The sequence below is a fragment of the Xenopus tropicalis genome, chromosome 6 (genome assembly GCF_000004195.4).
Source record: "Xenopus tropicalis strain Nigerian chromosome 6, UCB_Xtro_10.0, whole genome shotgun sequence".
NCBI lineage: Eukaryota > Metazoa > Chordata > Amphibia > Anura > Pipidae > Xenopus > Xenopus tropicalis.
Window position 1 is genome coordinate 6,453,330 of NC_030682.2, and position 23,871 is coordinate 6,477,200.

Sequence of the window (23,871 nt, forward strand, 5' to 3'; positions counted from 1 at the left end):
CCCCTTACCCTTTATTTATTACTGCCCCTCCCCATAGATTCCTGTATATTTATTATTAAGCCCATTTTCCATATGGACCCATTATGCTCTCATCATGGCCAGTACCAGCAGTTACATAGGGTTGAAAAAAGACCATCAAGTTGAGTCCATCAAGTTCAACCCTTCCAACTCCCTGTAGCAGTAACAGTTCCAACTCCCTGGAGCCCTAGGGTTGATAGGATGTCCCATCTGGCTAGGAATGATGGTAGTTGTAGTTCTGCGCCTGCGATTATGTTGGTTAGTATCAGATTTAATCCTTAGTAAGCGCTGAGCTTGTCCCTCATTGGCTGGAATATGTTGATCCGTGTTGCTGTGTTATGGTGCAGGTAGTAACGTGCGTCATTCACACCATGATCCTGCCACGGCCAATCCACTGGGACTTTCAATATGATGGTAAGTAACTGCTGCCAGGGCACCACCTCCATGTATTCTGTATACCCCCAGGGCATGGGTTTCCTCCAGGTTCTCCCACACTCTAGGGCCTGTTCCTGGGCTGCTCTCTTCCCCATGGTCAGGCAGAGGGCGGGGCTTGGATCAGACTGGGAGGCAGCTGGAGGCTTTACATGCTCCATTTGTGCCTATGGGCAGTGTAACACACGTTAATTGGGCTGTGACCACTAGGGGGAGTGCTTACTCAAACCTTTTTTCTTACAGGAAAATGATCTGGAAAATTCCCCTCAGCCCTATCATAGAGGCAAATTTTTTATTTTGTATAGTTTTTTTTTTTAATTATTTGCCTTCTTCTTCTGCCTCTTTCCAGCTTTCAGATGGGGGTCACTGACCCCAGCAGCCAAAACCTATTGCTCTGTTAAGCTCCAGTTTTATTGTTATTGTTAATTTTTATTCCTTATCTTTCTATTCAGCCCCTCTCCTATTCATATTCCACTCTCTCGTTCCAACCCCTGCCTGGTTACTAGGGTGTTTTAGACCCTAGCAACCAGATAGCTGCTATAATTCCAGACTGGAGAATTTGCTGCACAAAAAGCTAAATAATTCAAAAACCACAGACAAAAAATGAAGGCAAATTGTCTCAGAATCTCACTATATCATAATAAAAGGCAATTCTAAGGTGAACTAACCCGTCAATAGGTAGTACTATTAAAGTCAGTGCCACAAGGAATCTATATAATCAGCTTTGCTTGTTTGAACCAAGCCCCACCCCATACCTGACCATGGGAAGGAGAGCAGCCCACTGTACAGAGAATCAGTGCATGTACCTGGGTAAGTATCCAAGCCCTTACGGGGGCAGTGAGCAGCTGGAACCAATAAGAACTGCCCCATACAGATACGCAGATAATGGATAATAAAGATTAGAAACGCTAAAATTTCACTTTATTCTCGTTGGCATATAAAATGGGGGGCGGGGCATGACACTGATTGGTCTATTAACATTCTATTAAAAAAACAAATATAAAAAGTGAAAGGAAATACACAGAGAGGGTGGGGGTAAAAACTGGGTAGGTGTATTATACAGAGGGGCAATCCCACAGTGGCCCGGAATGTATTGTGAGCCTCAGCCTATGGGCAGGCACGGTGGGTAGGGGGGTCAGTGTGCTGGCATGGTGGGTAGGGGGGGGGTCAGTGTGCCGGCACAGTGGGTGGGGTGGGGGGGTCAGTGTGCCAGGAGAGGCCCTGTGGGCCCTGCAGTTGGGACTTATTATTCGTTTTATTCCTGCAGACAAGCATGGCCCTGAGGATCATAGAGGAACGGTGACAGTACAGAGAGGCATTGTGGGTACCAGAGAAGGCGGAGCAGAGCGTGTCCGACGGTTGGGGGGGGGGGGGAATTGTGCGTGATACACAGGAAGCAGTTTTCTAGGGGGGGGTACGGGGAAGAGGCCGACGCTCAGCGGGTTCTGCTGCCCCTGGAATACAATAAAATGCACGTAAGGTCACTGATACAGATACACGCCCCCCCCCCCCCCGGCAAAACTGGGGTTCAGTACAAAACTTTCATTCTGCCCTGAGTGTCTTTCCCCACACACGTTGGTACCAATGGGCACAGATGGTGGGGCAGGACAGGGGGCTCCTGTGGGCACAGACCAACCTAATACAGGAGGGGGTCCATGTTCCTCTCTGAAGAGCTTCACCCACCCCAAGTCCAGAGAATATATAGCGCCCATGAGAGTTGGGCACCAGTGACAGATGGGGAGCTTGGCTGCCATGGAAGGAGGCAATGGCCATAATGGTGTGTGGGAGACATCCCCATAATCAAACCCGGCGGTTAAACTAAAGCCAAGGTTGGCCAGGCGTCCCACCAATAAACGTAATGGGGTTCCTGACCAATCCCAGGGGCTCGCTCGCCTCTGCACAGGGATCATTGTCACGGGGTGTTGCCCCGGGATGGGTAACTGAGCAACGGCAGGTTCTTACCTCCTCTGTCTCACTCCTCTCTCTCAATCTTCCCTTCGGAATGTTCTAAATTGATAAAAGGTATCAGGTTATAATGAGCCGCCCCAAAATGGAGACATAGACTGGGTAATGGGCTCCCCCAAACCCATTGGGATGTTCTATTAATGTGAGATGTAATTAAAATTATATCCCCCCCCCCCATTAATTGAGTTGGTTTCTACCGCGGCCAATCGTCACCTACCGTGGTGATGGTTCCTCCTGTGCTTTCCGTGCTTCTCTTTCTTGTGGTGCCCGTGGTGCTTCCTTGGCTCTTCCTCCTGGGGAGAAACCAAACTGAGTTAGGGGGTCACTAGCAGGGAGAACCATATAATTGTCGATATGTTTCTAGGGTCACCGACCCCAGCAACCAGCTAGGGATGATCATTTCCACTAAGGGAGAGGGAGGAAACAAACAGCACTAGCAAGTTGCTTCCATTAAGGGCAAATAAAGCCCAGAACAGAAAATGCCTCCCCTGTGCTACTCTCCTGTTCCACAGAGCTCTGCAGGTGTAACCATTGCCCCCCCCCCCCCCATTGGGAACCCCATCTACCCACAAGGTGCCCCCTCGTCTCCACATCTGACCCCGGGTAGAAATACAACTGGCCAATAGCACTGAAGGAGGAAATTCATACCTTTATAGCAACTCCTGATAGTGACCCGGGGCGGTGTCCCCCCCTTCCTCGCTCTCTCCTTTTGCCTTCGGAATCTTCTCTCTGAATTGGAAATAAGAGAATTAGAATGATACAGCACAAGCCAATGAGAGCCCACTGGTTCTACCAACCCCTCTGTCTGCAGAGCAGGCAGTAACCCTTCCAACACTTTCCCCTATCTCTGTCCCTATATATTAGGTACCTACCTAGTGCTACCAACCCCTATTTCTGTAGGGAAATGAGAGCAGGGCAGGCAGTAACCCTTCCAACACTTTCCCCTGTCTCTGCCCCTATATATTAGGTACCTACCTAGTGCTACCAACCCCTATTTCTGTAGGGAAATGAGAGCAGGGCAGGCAGTAACCCTTCCAACAGAGCCAACCCCATCAATCCTCTATGGTTCCACCAGAGGGAAGGCGCTAAGTGCCCTAGAAGAGATACATTCCCACTTACCTCCTGCTGTAGGGACCTCGCCAGCCCGCGGTGGGAGAAGGGAGGGCTGCCTTCCTTCCTGTCCTTTGGCTTTTTATGCCCCCGTCTCCGGGATGGTTCGCGCTCCTCCACGTCCTAAATGAGAATATGAATTGGTTATTGGATCCCGCGCAGCTAACGAGCTTAGCAAGGTTTTCTCACTTATCCCAATGTGACTTACCTGCCCATGAATAAACCCCGCTGCCCCCCAGCTGTGCCATGGCCAGGCCTGGCTGCCTATCACGCTCCCCAGGTGGGCCCCACAGAGTTTCTAAAACTGGTCTGTCCAAGCCAATGGCATTCCATTTGATCAACTGGTTTTATTTGGATCTTTTGTGTCGCCATCTTGGCTTAGTGTATCTGAAGCCTTTACAAACCTACCTTTAGAAACCTACCTCCTTGCATGGTGGGAGCTGCCGTATAGCTCACTATACTACATGTGCCTATTGCTGATCTGTCTGGAAGGGAAGGGGGGGGTTACAGTATGGCCCCAACTCAGGTAAAATGTTCATAGAAGCCCCCCAGAAGGGCTGTTCCTGGGTATGGCTCTCTCTGCCCACGGGGGACGTTATAAGGACCATTAGACATCAAATCTCCCACAATAGACACCATGGGACATGCAGGGTCTCTAATAAAGACTAATGAGCCCCCCAGATAAAGGGTAAATAGGAACACGTTTCATGCACAAATGCAAGGGCCAGTGCCCTACAGTAAGTAAAGCCACATGCAGTATTGTGTGCAGATGCCGTTGCCAGTTTCCTGCCATAAAGCAAGTCAAAGCTGCTGCAGTTTGCCGGAGAGGAAACACATGCGTCCCAGGAATGCCGGCCCCCATTCAAGCTGCAGAAGCGAAGCGGAAGTGCACACTCATTGGCGCAATATCAAGCAGGATATCGGGGGCTTCGGTTTGGTGGGTTTAATAACCACTCACCTTCGGCTCTAAGGATCGCCCCAGGGTGTGGTAGCAGCCCGGGCATGTCTCGGGGGGGTTATTGGCCACATCCTTGTTTTTATCTTTCTGTCATTTAAAACAAAGACAATGGATGCTGCAGCCTTGGGGCGAGGTTGCCTGGTAACTAGAATGGACTGCAGATCTATAGAAATGTGCCAGTGGCACATAAGGCACTAACTCACCCAGGGTGGCCCTAACTGGGAAAGCTGCGGGCAAATTGCCCCCCAGTAGCCTGGCCTGTAAGTGCAGCCTTAAAAACTAAAAGTAAATCTATATTAAAAGGGAAACTCCAGTTTAATTCATTTAAAACCATTCTTCCTGCCCCTGGGCTGTTCTCTTCCCCATGGTCAGACAATGGGAGGATCAGGGTTCCTAAACCATTATATTACAAAGCTGATGTTGCTGTGTAAGTACTGGGGTACAGGGTCCAGCTCCAGAATATAAAGTATAGGCTCCGCCCAAGCCCCACCCATTTTAGTACTTACCCTTTTCTGCCTCTGCGGCTTTCCCATGGGTGAGTAGCAGCCAGGACAGCGCTTCTTGGGCTTCTCGTAAGATTGCCGCCTCCTCCGTCCGTTCTCCAGGGAAGATCTGGATAAATCCTACAAAAGAACCAAAGAATTCAGCGCGTTAATGATAAAAAGGGGGGAACGGTGGGACCCCCCCAACTTACAAGGGCCCAGATCCCACTAACCAGGAGAAAGTCCAGACTTAGAGTTCAGAAACAAGAGATCCAGCAGCGCCAAACAATAGTGACCCCACATGCAGAATGATTTAAAGGGCATGCTAACCCAAAAACAAAAATTCCTTTTCCTAATGTCCTTATATTTCACAATAGGGGGTGCAACAACTTCTCTATAATTGGAGTTGGTGCCTTAAGGCTATTGGCCCTCCAGGCTCCTCAGAGGGCAGACCTGATGCCACACCCACTCATTTACATGCCCTGTTGTTCAACCAATGTGCACATACCCACATCCACCCCCCCTTCACTTGTATGGCCATTGCCTATAGTCACTGGCTGCACGGACGCCTCTGCCCATAACCAACATAGGGGCTTATTTTATATAATGTACTTTAGCCTCAGTACCTGGAACCTTGGCCCTAGTTCCCCCCGTTCCAACATCTATATATTTAGGTACCTCCCCTTACTTGACCACGGGAAAGAGAGCAGCCCTAGAGCTGGAACTATGAAAAATCTCTCTGTACCAGGGTAAGGAGACTGGATTGACTCACCCAGGGGGAATAGTCATTATCCCAAGAGGACTCATAGACAGATTATTTCCAGTGAGAACACACTTACCATTATATTGGGGGTGTCTTTAACTTTTACAGGAGATTGGTGCTCTGGGCGCGGCTTCGACTTCATGTTGCCCATCGACCAAAAGATGTTTCACAACAAAACAGGAGAAAAGTGAGATTTTATTAGATGAGGGCCAAGATGGAATTCTGGAAGGGTCCCAGAGAGGGCAGATACACAAGTAGGGCCCCAGAGAGGGCAGATATACACAAGTAGGGCCCCAGAGAGGGCAGATATACACTAGTAAGGCCCCAGAGAGGGCAGATACACTAGTAGGGCCCCAGAGAGGGCAGATACACTAGTAGGGCCCCAGAGAGGGCAGATATACACTAGTAGGGCCCCAGAGAGGGCAGATATACACTAGTAGGGCCCCAGAGAGGGCAGATATACACTAGTAGGGCCCCAGAGAGGGCAGATATACACTAGTAGGGCCCCAGAAGAGGGCAGATATACACTAGTAGGGCCCCAGAGAGGGCAGATATACACTAGTAGGGCCCCAGAGAGGGCAGATACACTAGTAGGGCCCCAGAGAGGGCAGATATACACTAGTAGGGCCCCAGAGAGGGCAGATATACACTAGTAGGGCCCCAGAGAGGGCAGATACACTAGTAGGGCCCCAGACAGGGCAGATGCAGTTAGTGCACACTTACCAGTTTTGTATGGTCACCTCCTATAAAAGAATAGCCCCCGGGGCGATACACCCTCTTAAGGAGAGTCCGTAAGGCAGAAGGGTTCAATGGGCACCAAGAGAAAAAGAAACATTTGATTAGCAGAGAAGGGCAGACATATCTGGCTGCTAAACTACAGCTCCCATGATCCTTAGCCAGCAGCTCCTATATGCCAATCTGGAGCTGAACCAATTCCTACGAGGGAGGGGGGGCCTGATGGAACAGACCACTTGGTGCTGTTTAGTAGCTGCGGCGCCTGTGTTTATTTTGTAGGGTCAGTGTAAGTTACAGTAAATGAAGCGTGCCGCGGGTTTGCACGCCATCCCTTTAGCCACATCTGCGTTATGTTCTGTGTATCTGCCAACGACCGACACCGCAACAAGCGCAGCGGCTTCCCACCAGCATAAACCCCAGTGTGGGGGGGGGGGGCAGGTACTGAGGAACTAGTTCATGGCTAGTACCTGGGGCTGTTAAAGGGCCACTATACATATGTTACTAGAACACACAATCACCCCTGTCTATCAGCCCATAACAAAACACCTGCACAGTTACAGTGGAATTTTCCGAGACTATTGGATTCTGAGGGGCAGATAAACGTCCCATATAAACAGGATGTGGTATCCGTCCCCCGATGGTTCCCCCCGTCCTGCGCTAAACAAAGGAACGTTCCATGGAATAGGAAGCAGCTTGTCCTGACAAGCGTTTGTATCAGAACAACATCTGGTATTTACCCCCCGGGCACCCACTAACTATACTGGGACATAACTGCACCCACACACCATATGTTCCTACCAACCTCTGTTTAAAGGGGACATTCGCCTAAGGTTAGCTTTATAAACCTTTTTAGCTGTGCCAGTGCCTGGGGGAATGTGCCCATTACTGGTATAAGAGTCTTCTAGCTATAGCCGCTATTCTACATGGTAACTGTCTCCATCTTTCCCTACCGTCTCCCATCTTGACCTTCCGTCTCCCATCTTGCCCTACCGTCTCCCATCTTGCCCTACCGTCTCCCATCTTGCCCTACCGTCTCCCATCTTGCCCTACCGTCTCCCATCTTGCCCTACCGTCTCCCATCTTGCCCTACCGTCTCCCATCTTGCCCTACCGTCTCCCATCTTGCCCTACCGTCTCCCATCTTGACCTTCCGTCTCCCATCTTGACCTTCCGTCTCCCATCTTGCCCTTCCGTCTCCCATCTTGCCCTACCGTCTCCCATCTTGCCCTTCCGTCTCCCATCTTGCCCTTCCGTCTCCCATCTTGCCCTTCCGTCTCCCATCTTGCCCTACCGTCTCCCATCTTGCCCTACCGTCTCCCATCTTGCCCTACCGTCTCCCATCTTGCCCTTCCGTCTCCCATCTTGCCCTTCCGTCTCCCATCTTGCCCTTCCGTCTCCCATCTTGCCCTACCGTCTCCCATCTTGCCCTTCCGTCTCCCATCTTGCCCTTCCGTCTCCCATCTTGCCCTACCGTCTCCCATCTTGCCCTTCCGTCTCCCATCTTGCCCTACCGTCTCCCATCTTGCCCTTCCGTCTCCCATCTTGCCCTTCCGTCTCCCATCTTGCCCTACCGTCTCCCATCTTGCCCTACTGTTGCTATATTACCATAATATTCTAATCTTGGCCTAAAATCTCCCCTGCTGTCTATTTTGTCCCACTGTCACCACGTGACCACGTTCTTGCTCTGCTGTCTCCATTTGGCTATTTATAGTTTTCTTATTAAACCCCCATTATTATCTTGTCCCCATGTTGCCAGGTTGTGCTACAGAGGATACCTTGCCGTACCATCAGCATCTTGTCCTCCTTGCTGCCATTTATCTGTCTCTATCCCTATTGTCTGTCTCACCCCACTGTCTCCATCCTGCCCTATTGTGGGAGCCGCTATGTCCCAAGGCCTAGGAAGGGGCTGAGGCACAAACCAGACAATGAGGAATACACCATGGGTAGTTAAATGACAGGGGCAGATATTAGCCCCGCCCTAGTAAGTGAATAAAATGAGAGTGTGAGCTCCTCCAACAAGGACCCAATGTGACAGCGGCCATTCCCCTACCTCCTTATTCTCATTCCTTCTCTTTCCAGGAGGCCCATTTTTGGAGTTGTGTTTCTTGGCCGAGTCCAAACGATCCTGAAATGGACAAAACACAGTGAGTTTGCTGTGTATGTACCTTACATCACTCTAACCCCTGCTGTCACTGTGTGCCTTATACCCCTACCCCCAAAGCAACAACCCCCCCCCCCCATTCAGATGTGGCCGAAGCAAAGTTCATTGGGGGCTTGTCAGCAAACTTAGGGGGCTGTTCCTGCTGAATTGTGCTTAATACAGGGGAATCTCTATGTGCCATAGTTTTATGGTGTCTCTCTGTACAGGCTATGAGCAAACTTAGGGGGCTGTTCCTGCTGAATTGTGCTTAGTACAGGGGAATCCCTATGTGCCATAGTTTTATGGTATCTCTCTGTACAGGCTATGAGCAAACTTAGGGGGCTGTTCCTGCTGAATTGTGCTTAGTACAGGGGAATCCCTATGTGCCATAGTTTTATGGTATCTCTCTGTACAGGCTATGAGCAAACTTAGGGGGCTGTTCCTGCTGAATTGTGCTTAGTACAGGGAATCCCTATGTGCCATAGTTTTATGGTATCTCTCTGTACAGGCTATGAGCAAACTTAGGGGGCTGTTCCTGCTGAATTGTGCTTAGTACAGGGGAATCCCTATGTGCCATAGTTTTATGGTATCTCTCTGTACAGGCTATGAGCAAACTTAGGGGGCTGTTCCTGCTGAATTGTGCTTAGTACAGGGGAATCCCTATGTGCCATAGTTTTATGGTATCTCTCTGTACAGGCTATGAGCAAACTTAGGGGGCTGTTCCTGCTGAATTGTGCTTAGTACAGGGGAATCCCTATGTGCCATAGTTTTATGGTATCTCTCTGTACAGGCTATGAGCAAACTTAGGGGGCTGTTCCTGCTGAATTGTGCTTAGTACAGGGGAATGAGGTGATACCCCAAGTGCTGGGGGGGGGGGGCAGATTCCTGAGCCATTCATTCAGGATTAGTGCACGTGAGGGGGAATGCAGGGAGAGGGAATGCAGGTCACACTGCTGTGCATCACAGGAAGTGGATTTAACACCCCCGAAAACCCCCCCAGGACTCACATAATAGAGTCTCAGCACTTCAAAGGATCCGCAGGATTTAACTGACGGAGCTTCACAGCCCTAATGAAACCAAGTGTTTGCGCTCCCCGTTAGCACCGACGTGTGAATGGGACCCCCGGGGGCCTCTCAGATTCACCATTTTCCATTATTTTCCTCCCACTTTTGCCCATTTCCAGCTTTCCAATCAGAATCAGTGGCCCCGGCGGCCCACAAGTTATTACTCTGTGAGGCTACAAGTTTCTCAATACTTTCCATTCATCTTCCAGTCTCTCATTCGCACCGCTGCCTTGGTTGCTAGGGTAAACTGGGCCCTAGCAACCAGACAGCTGCTGAAATTTCACACTGGAGAGCTGATGAACAACAGGCGAAATTGCTTAAACCCCAAACACACAAAAAATGAAGCCAAATGATACCAAAAGCTCATTTAAAGGGGAACAAACTACCCATTTAGCCCTTTGATTTCACATAAGAGAATAACATCAGACTAAGAAATTTTTTTCCCCCAAAATAACTTTATTTACTAAATATTACAAACCCAGAATCTATCTATAAATGTGTGGGGTCTCTGCCCCCCCCCCCAAACTGCAGTTCCCACCAGCCCCGAGCAGGCAAATACTGGGCATTGCAGTTCATACATAACTACCCCAGGGGGGGGGCATAGGCACCCCTTATCTAATCTACCATGACCCAGTTCAACACCCCAAACAGCACATGGGGGAGGGGGGGCTGTAATACCCTAATTAGAGCCCAGAACAATACCCACCCTTCCCAACCAATCAGCTGGCTACAATAAGTATGATACATAGGGCAGACACAACCATGGCTGGAAATACAATTTCTCATTGGTCACTACATGGCCCAGATGTTCATAAATACCCCCGCTCCCTCTTTGTCTTCCCTCCCCAAGCAGACTTACCCCTTCTCTGTGCCCCGGCTGGGAGTGGGCAGAAGCCATGAGGCACAGGCAGAGGGTCAGGCCCCCCCACAGCAGCAGGAATCGCACGGTCCCCATGGCTGAAGCTTGTGTGCTGCTCTCGGCCTCTCTCAGGATTAATATGGGAAACTGAGAGAGAATTCCTAAATCCCCCCCCTGGCTCAGCCCTCCCCCTCTCCCTGCAGGGCATGTTTCATTCAAATACCCTCCCACCCCCTCATCCCTTTCAGCTGGGACTGTAAACAACAGATGTCTCCCCTGGAGTTTCCTGGTCACACCCCGACAGATAACAGAATCACTGCTGTTCCGACTCACAAACACGTTGCCCATGGAATAGCCACTTGGGATCTGGGAAAAAACAACTGGGGGGGCAGCGGGGCGGCCAATTGGGGCAGTGGGGCTACACAGGGAGGCCAATTGGGGCAGCGGGGCTACACGTAGAGGCCAATTGGGGCAGTGGGGCTACACGGGAAGGCCAATTGGGGCAGCGGGGCTACACGTAGAGGCCAATTGGGGCAGTGGGGCTACACGGGAAGGCCAATTGGGGCAGCGGGGCTACACGTAGAGGCCAATTGGGGCAGCGGGGCTACACGGGAAGGCCAATTGGGGCAGCGGGGCTACACGGGAAGGCCAATTGGGGCAGCGGGGCTACATGGGAGGCCAATTGGGGCAGCAGGGCTACATGGGAGGCCAATTGGGGCAGCAGGGCTACACGGGGTGTCCAATTGGGGCAGTGGGGCTATATGGGGAGGCCAATTGGGGCAGCGGGGCTATATGGGGAGGCCAATTGGGGCAGCGGGGCTACACGGGGAGGCCAATTGGGGCAGCGGGGCTACACAGGAAGGCCAATTGGGGCAGCGGGGCTACACGTAGAGGCCAATTGGGGCAGCGGGGCTACACAGGGAGGCCAATTGGGGCAGCGGGGCTACACGTAGAGGCCAATTAGGGCAGCATGGCTACATGGGGTGGGCAATTGGGGCAGCGGGGCTACACGTAGAGGCCAATTGGGGCAGCGGGGCTACACGGGAAGGCCAATTGGGGCAGCGGGGCTACATGGGAGGCCAATTGGGGCAGCAGGGCTACATGGGAGGCCAATTGGGGCAGCGGGGCTACACGGGGTGTCCAATTGAGGCAGTGGGGCTATATGGGGAGGCCAATTGGGGCAGCGGGGCTATATGGGGAGGCCAATTGGGGCAGCGGGGCTACACGGGGAGGCCAATTGGGGCAGCGGGGCTACACAGGAAGGCCAATTGGGGCAGCGGGGCTACACGTAGAGGCCAATTGGGGCAGCGGGGCTACACGTAGAGGCCAATTAGGGCAGCATGGCTACATGGGGTGGGCAATTGGGGCAGCGGGGCTACACGGGGAGGCCAATTGGGGCAGCGGGGCTACACGTAGAGGCCAATTAGGGCAGCATGGCTACATGGGGTGGGCAATTGGGGCAGCGGGGCTACACGGGGAGGCCAATTGGGGCAGCGGGGCTACACAGGGAGGCCAATTGGGGCAGCGGGGCTACACGTAGAGGCCAATTAGGGCAGCATGGCTACATGGGGTGGGCAATTGGGGCAGCGGGGCTACACGGGGAGGCCAATTGGGGCAGCGGGGCTACACGTAGAGGCCAATTGGGGCAGCGGGGCTACACGGGAAGGCCAATTGGGGCAGCGGGGCTACATGGGAGGCCAATTGGGGCAGCAGGGCTACACGGGGTGTCCAATTGGGGCAGTGGGGCTATATGGGGAGGCCAATTGGGGCAGCGGGGCTATATGGGGAGGCCAATTGGGGCAGCGGGGCTACACGGGGAGGCCAATTGGGGCAGCGGGGCTACACGTAGAGGCCAATTGGGGCAGCGGGGCTACACAGGGAGGCCAATTGGGGCAGCGGGGCTACACGTAGAGGCCAATTAGGGCAGCATGGCTACATGGGGTGGGCAATTGGGGCAGCGGGGCTACACGGGGAGGCCAATTGGGGCAACGGGGCTATATGGGGAGGCCAATTGGGGCAGTGGGGCTACACGGGGAGGCCAATTGGGGCAGTGGGGCTACACGGGGAGGCCAATTGGGGCAGCGGGGCTACACGGGGAGGCCAATTGGGGCAGCGGGGCTACACGGGGAGGCCAATTGGGGCAGCAGGGCTACACGGGGAGGCCAATTGGGGCAGTGGGGCTACACGGGGAGGCCAATTGGGGCAGCGGGGCTACACGGGGAGGCCAACTGGGGCAGCAGGACAATATGAGGAGGCCAATTGGGGCAGCAGGACAATATGAGGAGGCCAATTGGGGCAGCAGGGCTATATGGGGAGGCCAATTGGGGCAGCAGGGCTACACGGGAAGGCCAATTGGGGCAGCGGGGCTACACGGGGAGGCCAATTGGGGCAGCAGGGCTACACGGGAAGGCCAATTGGGGCAGCGGGGCTATATGGGGAGACCAATTGGGGCAGCGGGGCTATATGGGGAGACCAATTGGGGCAGCAGGGCTATATGGGGAGGCCAATTGGGGCAGCGGGGCTACACGAGAGGCAAACTGGGGCAGCAGGACGATATGGGGAGGCCAATTTGGGCAGCGGGGCTACACGGGGAGGCCAATTGGGGCAGCGGGGCTATATGGGGAGACCAATTGGGGCAGCAGGGCTATATGGGGAGACCAATTGGGGCAGCAGGGCTACACGGGGAGACCAATTGGGGCAGCGGGGCTACACGGGGAGACCAATTGGGGCAGTGGGGCTATATGGGGAGACCAATTGGGGCAGTGGGGCTATATGGGGAGACCAATCGGGGCAGCGGGGCTACACGGGGAGGCCAATTGGGGCAGCGGGGCTACACGGGGAGGCCAATTGGGGCAGCGGGGCTACACGGGGAGACCAATTGGGGCAGCGGGGCTACACGGGGAGACCAATTGGGGCAGCGGGGCTATATGGGGAGACCAATTGGGGCAGCGGGGCTATATGGGGAGGCCAACTGGGGCAGCGGGGCTACACGGGGAGGCCAATTGGGGCAGCGGGGCTACACGGGGAGGCCAATTGGGGCAGCGGGGCTACACGGGGAGACCAATTGGGGCAGCGGGGCTACACGGGGAGGCCAATTGGGGCAGCGGGGCTACACGGGGAGGCCAATTGGGGCAGCAGGGCTATATGGGGAGGCCAATTGGGGCATCGGGGCTACACGGGGAGGCCAATTGGGGCAGCAGGGCTACACGGAGAGGCCAATTGGGGCAGCGGGGCTACACGGGGAGGCCAATTGGGGCAGCAGGGCTATATGGGGAGGCCAATTGGGGCAGCAGGGCTACACGGGGAGGCCAATTGGGGCAGCAGGGCTATATGGGGAGGCCAATTGGGGCAGCAGGGCTACACGGGGAGGCCAATTGGGGCAGCAGGGCTACACGGGGAGGCCAATTGGGGCAGCGGGGCTATATGGGGAGGCCAATTGGGGCAGCGGGGCTACACGGGGAGGCCAATTGGGGCAGTGGGGCTATATGGGGAGGCCAATTGGGGCAGCGGGGCTACACGGGGAGGCCAATTGGGGCAGCGGGGCTATATGGGGAGACCAATTGGGGCAGCGGGGCTACACGGGGAGGCCAATTGGGGCAGCGGGGCTACACGGGGAGGCCAATTGGGGCAGCGGGGCTATATGGGGAGACCAATTGGGGCAGCAGGGCTACACGGGGAGGCCAATTGGGGCAGCGGGGCTATATGGGGAGGCCAATTGGGGCAGTGGGGCTATATGGGGAGGCCAATTGGGGCAGCGGGGCTATATGGGGAGGCCAATTGGGGCAGCGGGGCTACACGGGGAGGCCAATTGGGGCAGTGGGGCTACGGTACTACTGATTTGAGTGCAGCTATGGGGGGGGCGGCTTGAGGTACATATTTAATCAGAGAAGACAAACTGCATTGTGAAGGGGCAAACACACCTGGAGGGGCTTTGAGAGAAGAGAGGGGGCGGGGTTATGCTGAGCTTTAGGCAAACAGAGGAAACCAGGCCCTGAATCCCACACACAATACCCCCCCCCCCACTAGATTTTTCCAATTCTGCCCCCAATAAAGTCCTCAGGCTGAATGGGACCCTCCGTGCGATGTGTGTGGCCCCCAGGGGCCCGTACTGCCAGTATTACAGCGCGCCATTGGGCCATTACTGCCAATCTGTACTGGGGGCGGGGCTTATCCGGCTAGGACCCCGCTAATTGTTTGTTATTGGTTGGTGCCGCTTTGCATTCCAATTGGCCACCTACCATGAGGTACCTACCTGCTGTGCAGCTGAGACTTTGTCTAAACACACTTTACATTCTCTATCCCCCCCCACTATTTGCTTGCGGCTCTGGTTACACCGCAATGTCCCCCCCACCTCACACCCACAGAGCTCACATTCAATTAGCCCGGGTTGTGTACTCAGCGCTCACAGCGGCGCTATACACACATTGGCCAGAAGGGGGCGCCCGGTGGCCGAATGTCTCCAAACCCACAGCAGTTGCCAATGAGGCGTAAATACCCGTAACGCTACGCTCTGCCGCAGTGCATGCCGGTATCTGTAGTTTTTTCTATATCCCATCTCGCATAATAACCAGGAAGCGCGCATCTGTCTGTAGCGCTTGGGCAGTGCATGCTGGGAGGAGACAATTCCACACAGTGGCGCTGTGAGCGTTTTCTGGTTTTACCTTTATGAGAGTGCGGAGTGTGTGGTGCAAGGGCGCTGGGATACACAGGGGCAGATTGGGGCCGGGATGCGCCCAGCAATATGGAGGCATAAGTGTAGGGTGAGGCAGGGATAGGGGGGCACGGGAGGATGGGATAGGGGGGCACAGGTGGGAGAATGAGGCAGGGATTGGGGGGCACAGGAGGACGGGATAGGGAGGCACAGGTGGAGCAAGGGATAGGGAGGCACAGGTGGAGCAAGGGATAGGGAGGCACAGGAGGATGGGATAGGGAGGCACAGGTGGAGCAAGGGATAGGGAGGCACAGGTGGAGCAAGGGATAGGGAGGCACAGGTGGAGCAAGGGATAGGGAGGCACAGGAGGATGGGATAGGGAGGCACAGGTGGAGCAAGGGATAGGGAGGCACAGGTGGAGCAAGGGATAGGGAGGCACAGGAGGATGGGATAGGGAGGCACAGGTGGAGCAAGGGATAGGGAGGCACAGGTGGAGCAAGGGATAGGGAGGCACAGGTGGAGCAAGGGATAGGGAGGCACAGGAGGATGGGATAGGGAGGCACAGGTGGAGCAAGGGATAGGGAGGCACAGGTGGAGCAAGGGATAGGGAGGCACAGGAGGATGGGATAGGGAGGCACAGGTGGAGCAAGGGATAGGGAGGCACAGGTGGAGCAAGGGATAGGGAGGCACAGGAGGATGGGATAGGGAGGCACAGGTGGAGCAAGGGATAGGGAGGCACAGGTGGAGCAAGGGATAGGGAGGCACAGGTGGAGCAAGGGATAGGGAGGCACAGGTGGAGCAAGGGATAGGGAGGCACAGGTGGAGCAAGGGATAGGGAGGCACAGGAGGATGGGATAGGGAGGCACAGGTGGAGCAAGGGATAGGGAGGCACAGGTGGAGCAAGGGATAGGGAGGCACAGGTGGAGCAAGGGATAGGGAGGCACAGGTGGAGCAAGGGATAGGGAGGCACAGGAGGATGGGATAGGGAGGCACAGGAGGATGGGATAGGGAGGCACAGGAGGAAGGCATAGGGAGGCACAGGAGGATGGGATAGGGAGACACAGGAGGATGGGATAGGGAGGCACAGGAGGATGGGATAGGGAGGCACAGGAGGATGGGATAGGGAGGCACAGGAGGATGGGATAGGGAGACACAGGTGGAGCAAGGGATAGGGAGGCACAGGAGGATGGGATAGGGAGGCACAGGAGGAAGGCATAGGGAGGCACAGGTGGAGCAAGGGATAGGGAGGCAGAGGTGGAGCAAGGGATAGGGAGGCACAGGTGGAGCAAGGGATAGGGAGGCACAGGTGGAGCAAGGGATAGGGAGGCACAGGTGGAGCAAGGGATAGGGTGGCACAGGAGGATGGGATAGGGAGGCACAGGAGGAAGGCATAGGGAGGCACAGGAGGATGGGATAGGGAGACACAGGAGGATGGGATAGGGAGGCACAGGAGGATGGGATAGGGAGGCACAGGTGGAGCAAGGGATAGGGAGGCACAGGAGGAGCAAGGGATAGGGAGGCACAGGAGGATGGGATAGGGAGGCACAGGTGGAGCAAGGGATAGGGAGGCACAGGAGGAGCAAGGGATAGGGAGGCACAGGAGGATGGGATAGGGAGGCACAGGTGGAGCAAGGGATAGGGAGGCACAGGTGGAGCAAGGGATAGGGAGGCACAGGAGGATGGGATAGGGAGGCACAGGTGGAGCAAGGGATAGGGAGGCACAGGAGGAGCAAGGGATAGGGAGGCACAGGTGGAGCAAGGGATAGGGTGGCACAGGAGGATGGGATAGGGAGGCACAGGAGGAAGGGATAGGGAGGCACGGGTGGGAGGATGAGGCAGGGATAGGAAGGCACAGGTGGGAGAATGAGGCACAGGTGGGAGGATGAGGCAGGGATTGGGGGGGCACAGGTGGGAGGATGAGGCAGGGATTGGGGGGCACAGGTGGGAGGATGAGGCAGGGATAGGGAGGCACAGGTGGAGCAAGGGATAGGGAGGCACAGGAGAATGGGATAGGGAGGCACAGGAGGATGGGATAGGGAGGCACAGGTGGAGCAAGGGATAGGGAGGCACAGGTGGGAGAATAAGGCAGGGATAGGGAGGCACAGGTGGGAGAATGAGGCACAGGTGGGAGGATGAGGCAGGGATAGGGAGGCACAGGTGGGAGAATGAGGCACAGGTGGGAGGATGAGGCAGGGATAGGGAGGCACAGGTGGGAGCATGAGGCAGGGATAGGGAGGCACAGGTGGGAGAATGAGGCACAGGTTGGTGGATGAGCAAGGGATAGGGAGGCACAGGTGGTGGAGGAGGAGGAAGGGATAGGGAGACAGGAGGAAAAGGAAGGGATAGGGAGACACAGGTGGGAGGATGAAGGGATAGGGAGGCACAGGAGGAGGAGGAAGGGATAGGGAGGCACAGGTGGGAGGATGAAGTGATAGGTGGGCACAGGTGGTGGAGGAGGAGGAAGGGATAGGTGGGCACAGGTGGTGGAGGAGGAGGAAGGGATAGGTGGGCACAGGTGGTGGTGGAGGAGGAAGGGATAGGGAGACAGGAGGAGGAAGGGATAGGGAGGCACAGGTGGAGGAGGATGAAGGGATAGGGAGGCACAGGAGGAGGAGGAGGAAGGGATAGGGAGGCAGGAGGAAAAGGAAGGGATAGGGAGGCACAGGTGGGAGGATGAAGGGATAGGGAGGCACAGGAGGAAGGGATAGGGAGGCACAGGTGGGAGGATGAAGTGATAGGTGGGCACAGGAGGAGGAGGAAGGGATAGGGAGGCACAGGTGGGAGGATGAAGTGATAGGTGGGCACAGGTGGTGGAGGAGGAGGAAGGGATAGGTGGGCACAGGTGGTGGAGGAGGAGGAAGGGATAGGTGGGCACAGGTGGTGGAGGAGGAGGAAGGGATAGGTGGGCACAGGTGGTGGTGGAGGAGGAAGGGATAGGGAGACAGGAGGAGGAAGGGATAGGGAGGCACAGGTGGAGGAGGATGAAGGGATAGGGAGGCACAGGAGGAGGAGGAGGAAGGGATAGGGAGGCAGGAGGAAAAGGAAGGGATAGGGAGGCACAGGTGGGAGGATGAAGGGATAGGGAGGCACAGGAGGAAGGGATAGGGAGGCACAGGTGGGAGGATGAAGTGATAGGTGGGCACAGGTGGTGGAGGAGGAGGAAGGGATAGGTGGGCATAGGTGGTGGAGGAGGAGGAAGGGATAGGTGGGCACAGGTGGTGGAGGAGGAGGAAGGGATAGGGAGACAGGAGGAGGAAGGGATAGGGAGGCACAGGTGGAGGAGGATGAAGGGATAGGGAGGCACAGGTGGTGGAGGAGGAGGAAGGGATAGGGAGGCACAGGAGGAGGAGGAGGAGGAAGGGATAGGGAGACAGGAGGAAGGGATAGGGAGGCACAGGTGGAGGAGGATGAAGGGATAGGGAGGCACAGGTGGAGGAGGATGAAGGGATAGGGAGGCACAGGTGTAGGGTGGGTGGAGTGCAATGTGCTGTTAGGTAGAGAATGCAGGATGGGGTACAATGTGCGGATAAAAGACACAACACATGGTAGTGCGGGGGAGAGCAGAGGTACAACCCATCATGCTGTTTATATGTGAGGGTTTGTTATGTAGGAGGAGGAGCCTCGGATAATAAGTGCTGCATTTTCTATAGATCACCCCCTTGTACATAGCGACGTGAATCTTGTTCCACCCTGAGTTCTGTTTCCCACCATAATGCGCACTCTCTGTCATTTGTCTTCTGCTTTATCTCCTCTACATTGCCCTTAGGCAGATTCCTGGCTCTGAGGCTGGGTGGAGTAGAGGGACAACTCAACCAGAAGGTTCTTGATAATGGACCACAGTAAGGTAAGTGATATCTCTGTAGTAACGTCGCCCTTCCTGCACAGTCCCTATGTGGGACCTATAGGTATGCTTGTCGGCTTTTACTTCACTATGGTTTTGGTTCAGGTCCATGTGAGCTTTGAGGAGGTGGCCGTGTTCTTCTCAGATGAAGAATGGCAGCACCTAGATGTCTGGCAGAAAGAGCTTTACAATGAAGTCATGCAGGACATCCTGGAGACCCTGCTGTCGCTAGGTAGGGTGACGATGCCCATGAGATGACTGCTAGGGTTGAACTGGGGATAATAGTGCCATCAAAGCTTATGTACTGATGTTTCTTTCTGTTTTCCAGAAGACAGCCCCATGGAAGGAGACGGAGGGCCAAATCCTACCGGATATTCATTGATGCCACAATGGAGAGTCAATGAGGGAGCTAAGCCCAATGTTTATTCCTGTTCAGTGACTGCAAGGCAAATACATGATCATGGTATAAACAGAGATATGCTGGGAAACCTAAACCATAGATTCCTGGAGTGGGAAGACTTGGCAAGTTTAGGCCAATTGACTGCCTACAGCAAAGATAATGTACATTGTAACGACCAGTATGCCTTACTGCAGGATAGGCACAACTGCATGCTACGGATACTCTATCAGTGTAGTGAGTGCCAGGAGATCTTCCCCAGCCAGTCACTGTTTGATGCACACAAGGTCAGGCACACTGCGAATTCATGGAATTTGTTGGGGACGTCAAGTTCGATGGCAATGCCGAGTAGAGAAATGTATGAGACTTGCTCCAATAGAACAGAAGGGAATTGGTTGCGTTGCCTTTACTGCACCAAACGCTTCTCTAACTTGAGTAACCTCATGGAGCATGAAAGGAGCCACCAGGAACGCAAGGCTTTTATATGCTCTGAGTGCGGGAAGAGCTTCCATAGGCACTCCATACTCAAGGTCCATCTGAGGATCCACACCGGAGAAAGGCCCTACGCCTGCCCCGACTGCGGTAGAAGGTTTAGCCAGAGATTCAATGTCGTAATTCACCAGAGGATCCACACAGGGGAAAGGCCGTACCAATGTCCCAAGTGCAATAAAAGCTTCCGCTATCAGACTACACTCCTTCGGCATGAGAAAGTAAAGTGTGCGGGAAGCGTCCCTACCACATTCCCCTTGCAAAAGGCAAAAAACTTTAAGACTTTGCTCAGGAATGCCCTGCCACTCAAGGTTACCCAACCATCTATTCAGCCTCCCTTTACTTCTGTTCTAAAATCTGAACCCCTTTCCTCATCTTCTTTTTTATTTGTCTCCCCCGTACCCAACATTACAACACCATTTACCTTAATAAAGAGCAATAAGTCAATTGGAGGTTTGATCAAAGTAGCTCAAAACACCAGCAGGCATGTTCCTTCTCCTACAAAAGGTCCCCGTCCAATAGAGAGGCAATTTAGATGCAGTCACTGCAACAAGCCCTTTGTCCATTGGAAACAACTGAAGGAGCACCAGAAATCGCACGTGGACACACAGAACTTGTGCACAGTTTGCAACAAGAGCTTCTGTAGAAGGTCCACACTCCTTATCCATCAGAGAACCCACACGGGAGAGAAACCATATATGTGCAATGAGTGTGGCAAGAAGTTCAGCCAGAGATTCAATCTTGTTGTCCACCAACGGATTCACTCCGATGAGAAGCCTTATCAGTGTCACAAATGCGGCAAGGATTATCGATACAGAACAGCCCTGCTCAGGCACCAGAGGAACCCTCCCTGTGCTCTCAAACAAAGCTTCTCCACGGGCACCAAGAATGTTACGTTCATACCATCCCTCAGAGATAATTCTGTAAAGGTCGCTTCTCACGGAGTGCTTTCTTTACCCACTAGCTGTGCCTTACAGGGATCATCATATAATAAACCCCAACCAGTCGTAGGGAAGACTTCCTTTCCACAGACCCAACAACCAAAAATCCATGGCAGGAAATTCTGTCCAGAATGTGGGCAAACCTTCTCCAGGGCATCAAAATGTGCTTCTGGGACGGGCAAAGGTGAGACAACACATGGCAAATGTGGGCACTGCGGAAAGGCGCTAGATCTGCCCCTTAATGCCGACGTTTGGAAAAGACTTTATCCAGAAAACACGTTGTACCAACGTAGAACTTCACAAAGAACTCTGCATCATCGTGAAAACAAAGCACTTGGAACCTCGGCCCACAAGGACATGCTCCCACCTTTTAGTTTTCATGCCTCTCAAACTATTGCCCACAAACCTTCCCCGTCTCCTCCGACTCCAGCCGAGAACCCCTGCACTAAAAAATGGACACTGCCGGCCCGAACCCGAGGAAGAAATACGAAGATCGAGCAATATAAACGCGATCTGAATAAGTATAAAAAGCGCAAGAAACCCGATGCCAAATCGTGGCACCGATGCACCTTCTGCGGCAGAGGCTTCAGCAGAAAGAGCGAGTTTGAGGTTCATCTACGGAGCCACACGGGGGAGAAGCCGTATGTCTGTGAGAAATGCAGCAGAGCGTTCAGTCAGAGGTCGAACCTTCTTGTCCATGAGAGACTTCACACCGGGGAGAAACCGTTCAAATGTCCCGAGTGTGACGAAGGTTTCAGATATAGGAGTGGCCTTGAGAAGCATCGGAAACGCGGGTTCTGCATGTGACTGGACGCGGGCGAGTGGAACACTCTAAAATAGGGGAGCAAGATATTCTACTGCATCCCAGAGGAACACCCAGACAGCTCTTTAGCTTAGTGGAATTGGTTAGCTACCCCCAGCCGGGCATTTGTATTGCCACTCAGTGCTATAATTAGTTATAAATATATTTCCCTGTTGTCAGGTGTGTGTTTTCTTTAATAACAACCGCTGTGCACTGATTAATAAAATTCTCACAATTCTGTTGGCTCATAGCCTGTCTGTATTCAACATAATTCTGTAAGAAACCGAGAGACTTGTAGGCTGATGCCACACGGGGCTGATCCCCGGCCAGTGGAAAATCGCAGGGCAGCTACAGATGCGGGCACAGATACGAGAACAGATGCGGGTACAGATAAGAGTTGATATGCGAGTAGAGATACGAGTAGAGATGCGAGTACAGATACGAGTAAAGATGCGAGTACAGATACGAGTACAGATACGGGTACAGATGTGAGTAGAGATGCAAGTACAGATGCGAGTACAGATACGGGTACAGGTACGAGTAGAGATACGGGTACAGATAGGAGTACAGATACGGGTACAGATAGGAGTAGAGATGCGAGTACAGATACGGGTACAGATAGGAGTACAGATACGAGTAGAGATACGGGTACAAATACGAGTAGAGATGCGGGTACAGATACAAGTAGAGATGCGAGTACAGATACGGGTACAGATAGGAGTACAGATAGGAGTACAGATACGGGTACAGATAGGAGTACAGATACGGGTACAGATAGGAGTACAGATACGAGTAGAGATACGGGTACAAATACGAGTAGAGATGCGGGTACAGATACAAGTAGAGATGCGAGTACAGATACGGGTATAGATAGGAGTACAGATACGGGTACAGATAGGAGTAGAGATGCGGGTACAGATACAAGTCAAGATGCGAGTACAGATAGGAGTACAGATACGAGTAGAGATATGGGTACAGATAGGAGTACAGATACAGGTACAGATAGGAGTAGATATGCGGGTACAGATACAAGTAGAGATGTGGGTACAGATACGAGTAGAGATACGAGTACAGATACGGGTACAGATACGAGTAGAGTTGCGGGTACAGATACAAGTAGAGATGCGAGTACAGATACGAGTAGAGATGCGAGTACAGAAACGAGTACTGATACGGGTACAGATAGGAGTACAGATACGGGTACAGATACGATTAGAGATACGGGTACAGATACGAGTAGAGATATGGGTACAGATAGGAGTACAGATATGGGTACAGATAGGAGTACAGATACGGGTACAGATACGAGTAGAGATGCGAGTACAGATACGAGTACAGATACGGGTACAGATACGAGTAGAGATGCGGGTACAGATACGAGTAGAGATGCGGGTACAGATACCAGAAGAGATGCGGGTACAGATACCAGAAGAGATGCGGGTACAGATACCAGTAGAGATGCAAATACAGATGAAGGTACAGATGCGGGTACACACAGTGATTCTTGGCCTGTGTTTTTCCGCAGGTCCCTATGTGCAGTTATATTGTCTGCGTGGGGGCACTTGCCCAAGCGCACTCCCGATAGCACTGGATGGCACACCTTGTCCTAACGGTCCCTACCAGAAGCACAGTAGGGGGGGGAGAGCCAATCACAGCCCTGCAGTCACACAACACAGACAGGCTTCAGTTCCCTATCAGGTCGGCCTAGCTGCTGATTGGTTCCTATCCTACAGTGCCGCCGCCCCCCTGCACATCCAGAGAATTCAGCCAGCAGGAAGTGCCTCCCCACCTTTTCTGCTGATTTAAAGTATCGGCTCTGGGCTGAAACCACTCAAAATCCATGGTGCAAGCCTAATTACTAGCCATATTCATTATTAGGCTTTAGTTCTCCTTTAGCTCTGACGGGTTGTGAGCCCAAAATGACCGGAAAGGGAATTGCAGCGTATTTTACCCTTTGAGCACAGACCTATGGGGAGCCCCAGTAAAGGTTAATAATTATTTTTAGCCCATATTTAACTAAGGTGCATTAACATAGGTATGTAGGGGGGAGGGGTGGGGTATCTCATAGTACCACTGTGACTACTGGGTCCAAAGAAGGCCAACTACGCTGGTAAAGGGCATAAAAGTCATAGTTGTGATGAAAGACTGGCTAAGGTGGGGCTGTTTACCCTGGAGAAAGTGCCTAAGGGGGGGTACACATAAGACACTGAGGTGGATATTTTACC

At 53.5% G+C, this 23,871-nt stretch overlaps 2 protein-coding genes across 6 annotated transcripts; one reads left to right on the plus strand and one right to left on the minus strand.

Annotated features, from left to right (window-relative positions):
• Positions 1–1,349: 1,349 nt before the first annotated feature.
• Positions 1,350–10,688, minus strand: LOC100486548 (splicing regulatory glutamine/lysine-rich protein 1). 2 transcript variants are annotated; one of them, XM_031904388.1, is made up of 11 exons: positions 10,526–10,688; positions 8,513–8,587; positions 6,452–6,505; positions 5,805–5,864; positions 4,990–5,106; positions 4,484–4,570; positions 3,535–3,648; positions 3,064–3,144; positions 2,633–2,708; positions 2,413–2,457; positions 1,350–1,904 (listed from the first exon to the last, which is right to left on the minus strand). In XM_031904388.1, exons 1-10 carry the CDS (start codon positions 10,619–10,621, stop codon positions 2,423–2,425), a joined length of 795 nt encoding a protein of 264 aa, XP_031760248.1. In that variant the 5' UTR covers positions 10,622–10,688; the 3' UTR covers positions 1,350–1,904; positions 2,413–2,422. The 2 variants fall into 2 exon arrangements, with proteins under 2 accessions (XP_031760248.1, XP_031760249.1); XM_031904389.1 differs by lacking the exon at positions 4,484–4,570 and having other exon boundaries at positions 10,526–10,682.
• A 4,376-nt stretch (positions 10,689–15,064) lies between these two features.
• Positions 15,065–21,884, plus strand: znf268 (zinc finger protein 268). Of its 4 annotated transcripts, none has more exons than XM_031903147.1 (4): positions 15,065–15,165; positions 18,943–19,020; positions 19,123–19,249; positions 19,346–21,884. In XM_031903147.1, the coding sequence occupies exons 2-4, from the start codon at positions 19,006–19,008 to the stop codon at positions 21,649–21,651; spliced, it is 2,448 nt and encodes an 815-aa protein (XP_031759007.1). In that variant the 5' UTR covers positions 15,065–15,165; positions 18,943–19,005; the 3' UTR covers positions 21,652–21,884. The 4 variants fall into 4 exon arrangements, with proteins under 4 accessions (XP_031759007.1, XP_031759008.1, NP_001090740.1 ...); XM_031903148.1 differs by having other exon boundaries at positions 15,070–15,165; positions 18,947–19,020; NM_001097271.1 differs by lacking the exon at positions 15,065–15,165 and having other exon boundaries at positions 18,563–19,020.
• The last annotated feature ends 1,987 nt before the right edge of the window (positions 21,885–23,871 follow it).